The following is a 7615-nucleotide window of genomic DNA, read 5'->3' as shown; positions in this document are numbered from 1 at the left end:
CTTCATGAGTGGTGAGATTTATTTTTAAGTTTGATTGGATTGGATGGGTCTCATCGTGTCTCATCGTGTCATGTTTTCATGGGTGTGGGATTGCACTTTAGGGTTACGAGAGGGTTTCTCATCCATAGCGCTATGTTTGGGGCGGCCTCTCCTACCATGCAACAACTCTATGTGTGGGCTCTTCCCCCCTATGCCATGATGTTGCATTGCCTGCTTCAAATAAGAGGAGGGGCTATCCATGAAGAGCTTATTGCTGGTTTCACTCATGTGAGTGAGCTGTGTTTTTTTAGGGCTACCGTATTTTCCCTCTTAGATAGAGCAAGCATCTAAGCGTGTTTCTTTCTTGCTTGCAGGACAGTTAACTGAAGGTCGTGACAATAGGGCAAGGTGTTGATTACCATCCTCCAACGTTGCCACAGAGGGTTCTGTTCTTTGCATGAGGAACCGCAAGGCCTTTTTGCATGTGATCTGCCGCCCATCCAATGCCAACGTAAGTGCGCTATCTGGGATGTGAAAGGAGCGCATGAGTCATGTCTAGTTCAAGAACTTCAGCCCTCAAGGCCTCAGATGCATGGGCATACCTTTGCTTGTGGTCCCCCCAAGCCTGACGTCGACACGTTGACCTGGCTTGCCTAAGATCTCGTTAACCCTGCCTTGCTACATTGCTGGTCTGCGCTTGTCAACTTGTCAATCCCTCTCACTGGGTGTGAGCCTACTTTCAAAAGCTCATGATCATCTCGCTTGGAGAACACGCAGCAGAGGTGACTTGGATATCTATCTGCATTTTTGAGGTTAGTGGTATGGCGAGGTTTCTCTTCTGGAAAGCTTGGTTTATTTCAACGTTGAACTACGCTTTGTCTGATGTGCATTTATGCTTAACATAATACAGTCATAAGGAATCCCACAAGCCATCATCTAGAGTTGCAACAGCACTCTCTCTCTCTCTCTCTCTCTCTCTCTCTCCCCCCTCTCTCAAGGCACAAGCATGGGCCACTGGATGTGTGTGTGTGTGTGTGTGTTGTGGCCATGACCACCGTGCTAGACATCTAACAACATGGCCACCATGGTGGTTCCCACGTGTGCCATGCTAAACTAACACTTTCCTAGGCTTTCTCTGTTTGTACACCTTCTCTGAAAACGCACTCAAATTCTCCTTCCATCGCTCCATTAAGACATCCTCAGAATCTACCAACAAGTCGTCGTTCAACCATTTGATTGAGTTTTGAGGCAAGTCTCTCGCTTGTTGGTTGGGGCTTCGAGGCTCAAGACTCTGAGTGCCCTTGCAAATCGACACCCATGAGATCACTGCGAAAAACCCTATTTGATTATTTTGCAACTGGTTACCAAGGTGGGATTAAGATTAGCTGAACTGATGGTTTTGTGTTATGGCTCTAGCCGTTGTGCAAAGTGGGGGAGGAGGTAAGTAGCAAGTGGGTTATGCGGGTCCATGCATAAGGGCATTAGCTCATGGAGCAACACTTCGCCCAGTTGTAAATCTCTTGCAATTTGATGATGTATCATGTTTCCCTTTTTGAAACTCTTATGCTCATGCTTAAGATTGTTCGCTGCAGATTTTGACCATTCGTGACCCTTTTCACTCTTGGTAAGTGTGAAGCAAATTACGTTATGTTTAGTTCTTTGCTGACTGTCATGGTGGCTTTTTATTGTTATCCTGCAGCAAGCTTGCAATAGTCGGCACAGAGTCTCCAGGGAAGAGTGATGCGGTGCTCCACAGATCAACAACATTCTGCCTGTTTATTTGTGATGTGACTGCTTCAGTGTTCTTCCCCTCCTTCCAACTTAGTCTCAATTTTTAGTATCCTTGGAGATGTTTATGACATCATTACTAGTTTCCTCTTCTTTCAACTTAGGCTCATGTTAAGTGGGCCTCTCAAACGTTAGTTAATCTGAGTTACTTATTTTTCTTTGGTTCTGCTAGTTTTTGATGCTCAAAAGTCAAGGTTGAATTTGAATTGCTTTGTGTGTTTGCTTATTGTTGTGCCATGCTGTTGTTGCAAAAAAATTAGTCGTGTTTTTTTTAAAATTTAGCCTAATGCTCAAGCTCATGTTTGCATGGTTATTTTGCTTTTCTATTTTGTGTTTGTTTGTTGTGCGTGCTCTAATGGTTGTGCTTGTTGCCTAATTTAAGTCAACAAGTTGTGGCCGTGGGAATTGTTGCCACCGTACCGTTTTGAATGAAGGTTGTCTATAGTTAACTTGATGATTTTTTAAAACAATATGCAGGTAAATTTGGAGAGTAATCTATTGAAAGCTTTGTGGCCTTAAGACTTAAGTGGTTAGGCGTGTCTTGGGTCTTGCGGCTTTGCACTTCGAAATGGGTGATATATTGTTGGGCTCATGTTAGTGGAGAGAATGTAGTGGAGGTAAGCTAACTTTGCATTCCCAATGTGTCTACCTTGACTATGGTGTGCTCAAGCAATTGACAACCATTACCCTATTGATCTTGTCCTGGGCAACTCTGCTCGACACTGCTACCATCTCTAGGCAACACTTGAAAGACTGCATTTGAGCCCAACACTATTGCCATGTGTTTGTGAGAGAGTTGTAGTTGGAATAGCCTTTGTGACCCGCCATCAAGAGTTACTACCTTGAAATGGCAGGCCTTGTGATTTTATCACTTGTTTCGCTTGAGCACAGCTGCCGATGGAGACACAGGAAGGCAGTGCCTCGCCTCAACTCGCGTGTACGCGCAAAGAGAGAGAGAGAGAGAGAGAGAGAGAGAGAAGCTTCAACACTGTCTGATTGGGGGCCAGTTAAAAAATAGATGGGAAAATTACCAAAATACCCCTCTAATTTGTGGAAATTCCCAAAATACCCTTCAAATTTCAAATGTACCCCTCATATTTTGTCAAAAATTCCCAAAATGCCCTTCAAACTTTCCAAAATTCCCTAAATACTTATCCAAAAATTTAAAAAATTGTAGCTTTTCATAAGAAAACTGATTGTCTATGAAAACAAGATACTAAAACTAGAATTTGAGCTGGTTATGTAGGCTTTGGAGATGAATTGCTTCATTATTTTTAGACATAATTGTCTTTTTTTGGGAGGTAATTTGTGACAAATTACATGCTAGGCACTAAAAAACGGATATGCATTGTCAAAAAAGAATAAAGACTAGGAAATCGTGAACAATCCAAATAAAATAGATACAAGGGTATTTTTGGAATTTTTGAAATTTGAGGGGTATTTTAGGAATTTCCACAAATTAGAGGAGAATTTTGGTAATTTTCCCAAAATAGAAAGTCCCACCACTATCGAATTTTTCAAATTGAAAAACTTTGCACTTGAATTCATCCCACGATGTGGGTGCTCTATTTTTGCCACTTGGACATAAGAGTCCAATATTTATCTCAACCTATAACCAGCAGCCTATTCTACAAAGAATTTCGCTCTCCCTTCAATCTGAAAGGTCTTTTATCTGATCTTTTGCATGTTTCTGTATGAGAGGAATATACGTTAATCAACCATATTATAATTTTCTAGAGCCTTACATGATCTGAGAGGCACCTCCACAGACAGGGAAGCCTCACGAATGACGTGAATCAAATATGGTGCCTAGACATTCCGACCGATCGAGAATCCATGCTTTTAGGACTCAGCTTCTCAATATAAAAAAAATCAGGGCACTGATCATGTGCTACGGATTATAATTCGGAATCACTATATGCAAAAGGAATTGTATAGCTTGTTGATAATCTTACAACACCCAATTATGTTTCTGTATTAGAGGAAGCATGTATACAACACTTTTGTGACTAGGATCCACCCGGGAATATTGCGAAAATATATGAACAAATTCTGTGTTTCTGCTCATATAGTTTGACAGGCCATGCAGGCAGAAGCTTCATTCCCACCGATCAACAATCCATGCTTTTAATACCCAAACACTACAGATGGACCCAGCTTCTCAATGAAAAATTAGGGAAATGATGTGCTACGGAACAATCACAATATGCACAAGGAATTTTATAGCTGGACTCACCTTCTAAATGAAAAATTAGGGCACTGATATTGTGCTACAGATTTTTATTCGGAACAATCACAATATGCAAAAGGAATTGTATAGCTGGTCGTGGACAAGGTTTCCATAGATCTTGTAAACATGAAGATGCTTTGTCTCTGGCAAGTAAAATATACAAAAGGTGGCCTTAAAATTGATGAGAATTTTATACATTGCTATTATCCTGTTGTGTGCATTCTATTAACTGGTATTTTAAGTACATGCTAACCTTCTCGTAGAGGGGAATGTGGGTGCTACTTGGTAATTTTCTTACAAGGAAATTCTGTGGAACTGGTCTTGCAGTTTGTAATAAACGAATGTTTGTAACATGCCAACATTATTAAAAGCATCATGTCCTTTGATGGAGATTACAGTCACAACATGGGAGAATTTGGCGGCACCGGTGATGGTGGGCCCACAATTTGCTTCCAGAACCAATGGTCCTGCCATAAGGTTTCCATCTTGTGTAAAGGAACCTGCTTCGTCTCTGGCAAGAAGAGTATGGTGAAGGTGGCAATCACAAAACTCCAGCCTGCAAAGAAGAAAAAAATTCCAAACTTGAAGGCACACAACATGGACAAGAATGTCTGCGCAATGATGAACTTGAACAGCATGTTGACAAAGACGGCAATGCTTTGCCCGGCCGACCGCACATCCTGAGGGAGGATCTCGCCTGGTATGAGCCAGGCAAGTGGCCCAATCGACACTCCAAAGCCAATGACAAAGATACAAACCATCACCACTTCTGTCACACTCTGTGCTAATGGGAACTTCCTCACATCACCCCGTAATGTTGCTGCAAAGATGCTGCCGAGGATCACCTGGCAAGAGCCAACACCGTACTTCACTTGAGAGAGAGCTGCATGACATCCAAAGAGAAGAGTTTGAAAACTTCTTAGTCAGGTGTGAGTGCATACCAGAACAGAAGCCATCAAAGCAGAGCCAATGAGAAGAAATGGACGTCGGCCGAGTCTATCGATGAACAGCATCGTCAACAAGCACGACAGTAATCCGCAACCACCAACGATGATGGCTGAGTAGAGGGATGCCTGATCACCAAAGCCAGCTAGCTTGAAGAGGAAAATCCCATAAAACAAGATGGCATCATTGCCTGACACCTGCTGGAAGAAGGGTAGCATGCAAGCCACCACCATGGCACCTCTATGCCTTCTCTCACAAAAAAACTCCCTAAAGCTTTCCCAGCTATGTCCTCGGCTGCCCTGGACCACCGGCCTCCTACAGATCTCTATAAGCTCGTCAAGCTCAGCGGAGACTTCCGTGGTTCCCCGAATCCTGCAAAGCACATCTCGCGCTTGCTCATGCTTGCCTCTCTCTATGAGAGAAGAGGGGGTCTCTACAATGACAAGAGTGAAGAGTGTGAGAAGAAGTGCTGGGATTTCTGCTATTCCCAATGAGAGCCTCCATCTCCATGGATGTACCTTGGCTGCAAAGTAGTTTACAATGCTGCCTGAGACTACTCCTATGGTCACATACACCCCAAACAGTATGTTCAGGCCTCCTCTAATTCTTGGAGGTGCTATCTCCGACAAGTACACTGGCACTGCCTGCAGTTATAAGATGTTACTATGTTATATACCCATTCAACCATCGGATTTGAAAGCTGTTTATATGGGTGTAGTAATGTGAAACTCAAATCTTATCGAGACTTGCTACGCATAGCCTATAGTAGTACCTGGTTGGCGAAGCCAATTCCACATCCGAGAAGGGCCCGACCAGTAACGATCATGGCAAGGTTTTCTGCTGCGGTGCCAATGACTGTGCCGATGATAAAGAACATGGCTGCACCTAACAGGGTTACCCTCCTTCCCAGCTTTTTGCTTACCACTGACGCGAAGAAGGTGGAGATCAAAGCTGCTAGGTAGAGGCTGGAGCTGAATAGCTGGAAGACTTGGTTGTTGTACCTGCAGTAGTTGTCTTCCTGGGCATTCTTCTTATGCATGTACACACTTGGATAGAATTTGAGCAGAAAATCATCCATAATTGAAATGCCCCCTGCAGGCAAGAGGTACAAACATATAAACATACTGACACAAATACATGATGTGCTCTATATGTGTAGTACTTAGTTGAGTAATTAAACAGACATGAATTTTAATTACCAGCAATGACAAGGTCATATCCATACATAAGGCCGCCGCTGCTGGCCATAATGCATGTGAACACCACATAGGCTGTTATCTGTGCCGGCGGCGGTGGCGCTGCTTTGTTTGCTTCTACTACGACACTGCCAACTGCCATGTTTCCGAAAAGACGATCTGCAATTGTCGCTTCTACTGCAGTGCCATGATGCCTGTGTAAAAGTAACTTATGCCTTTAGTAAGTAAGGACTTCCTTTCCACCTACCTCTATTCCCTGATTCCCACATGGACCCCTTTTACCTATGCAAGCCTCAACATGTGTCTATTCCCACCTACCTATAATTCTCATGTGATGGATAATCCTCACCTCCTCAACTTGTATATAAATCCCATTAGCTACTCTCATTTGTAACAAGGTCTTCACTCTCCATTCAAGTGCAATCTATTGTCATTGCTCTATTTTTATCTTGCACTTTCTTATGTATTGACATTAGCATATTAATTAGTAGTGATATTAATCACATTTAAGTTAATCTCTAAGTTCTCACATGGTATCAGAGCGATAGAGCTTAAGATTAATTTTTCTAATTAGCGCTAAGAGTCTTCCATCTCTCTAGCCCACACTCGAAGCCTCACGCTCCATTCTTTTCAAGGAATCCGGAACCTCGAAAGCTGACCGAGTTAGCTTCTTCATCTTCCGTATCCACTTACAAGCCCCGCTACAGTATCGACAAGCTTAACGACACTAACTACCAAGTGTGGAAGATTCGGATGGAACTCTATCTCACGCAACTGCAACTTTGGGACGTCGCGTTAGGAGTCGAAGAGCAATCTGACCACCCTGAAGACCCCGAAGACAAAGATTCAACATACTTCATCGACACCTATAATACTTGGCATAGTAGAAACAATAGTGCCAAGATGGAGCTCATTCTCCATTGCCAAGATCGGCAGGTCCAAATGGTGAAAAAGTTAACTACTGCTAGCGCCATTTGGAAGTTCTTCGAGAAGAACTACGAGCACACTGACCTCGTCTACCAAGTTTCTTTGATCAAGAAATTGGTAAACACTACCATGCAAGAGGGTCAGTCATCCTCCAAGTTTTTGGAGACGTGGCAAATACTTCTAGATGAAGTACTTATCTCAGGGCTTGCCATCCGTGAAGAGCTTCAAAGTATGCTCTTATTGGCTTCTCTACCTGCATCATGGAGAGCCTTTATCACTACACAAGCAACTACGGCTAACTTGCAGCTACAAAATCTTGTAGCCAAGATCCATTAGAAGGAAACGCTTCGCGACCACACTAGCAGCTCGCAGAAGTCCACGGCACTTGTCACTATGACAAGAAACTCACGCCCTTACAACGGCAAGAAGCCTCAACATTCGGGCCCTCCTCGACAACACAATAATTCTGGAAGAAAGTTGCAATTTCAAAGCCACCACAATCACCAAAATTCAAAGCAATCCGCCAACTGTCATCGCTTTGGACACCTCA

At 43.2% G+C, this 7615-nt stretch overlaps 2 protein-coding genes across 2 annotated transcripts; one reads left to right on the top strand and one right to left on the bottom strand.

Annotated features, from left to right (window-relative positions):
* Window positions 1-388: 388 nt before the first annotated feature.
* Window positions 389-1930, top strand: LOC147460103 (uncharacterized). The gene is made up of 3 exons (XM_086509960.1): window positions 389-791; window positions 1572-1603; window positions 1679-1930. The coding sequence occupies exons 1-3, from the start codon at window positions 729-731 to the stop codon at window positions 1815-1817; spliced, it is 234 nt and encodes a 77-aa protein (XP_086366086.1). The 5' UTR covers window positions 389-728; the 3' UTR covers window positions 1818-1930.
* A 2173-nt stretch (window positions 1931-4103) lies between these two features.
* Window positions 4104-6372, bottom strand: LOC147460102 (sugar transport protein MST4-like). Its single transcript, XM_086509959.1, has 4 exons — window positions 6142-6372; window positions 5715-6034; window positions 4939-5586; window positions 4104-4842 (listed from the first exon to the last, which is right to left on the bottom strand). The coding sequence occupies exons 1-4, from the start codon at window positions 6278-6280 to the stop codon at window positions 4396-4398; spliced, it is 1554 nt and encodes a 517-aa protein (XP_086366085.1). The 5' UTR covers window positions 6281-6372; the 3' UTR covers window positions 4104-4395.
* Between the last annotated feature and the right edge of the window lie 1243 nt (window positions 6373-7615).

Source organism: Adiantum capillus-veneris, chromosome 4 (assembly GCF_014529385.1).
Source record: "Adiantum capillus-veneris isolate H3 chromosome 4, ASM1452938v2, whole genome shotgun sequence".
In the NCBI taxonomy this organism is placed as follows: Eukaryota; Viridiplantae; Streptophyta; class Polypodiopsida; order Polypodiales; family Pteridaceae; genus Adiantum; species Adiantum capillus-veneris.
This window is presented reverse-complemented; position numbering and strand designations above follow the sequence as displayed.

What these genes read in the sequence shown, in the direction of transcription:
- LOC147460103 (XM_086509960.1), top strand. Translation starts at nt 729, where the DNA reads ATGATCATCTCGCTTGGAGAACACGCAGCAGAGGTGACTTGGATATCT. An exon ending in TATCTATCTGCATTTTTGAG is followed by an intron (nt 792 to 1,571) that starts GTTAGTGGTATG and finishes TGTTCGCTGCAG; the next exon opens with ATTTTGACCATTCGTGACCC. An exon ending in CGTGACCCTTTTCACTCTTG is followed by an intron (nt 1,604 to 1,678) that starts GTAAGTGTGAAG and finishes GTTATCCTGCAG; the next exon opens with CAAGCTTGCAATAGTCGGCA.
- LOC147460102 (XM_086509959.1), bottom strand. Translation starts at nt 6,280, where the DNA reads ATGGCAGTTGGCAGTGTCGTAGTAGAAGCAAACAAAGCAGCGCCACCG. An exon ending in ATATGACCTTGTCATTGCTG is followed by an intron (nt 6,035 to 6,141) that starts GTAATTAAAATT and finishes TCTTGCCTGCAG; the next exon opens with GGGGCATTTCAATTATGGAT. An exon ending in CTTTGATGGCTTCTGTTCTG is followed by an intron (nt 4,843 to 4,938) that starts GTATGCACTCAC and finishes GGCTCTTGCCAG; the next exon opens with GTGATCCTCGGCAGCATCTT.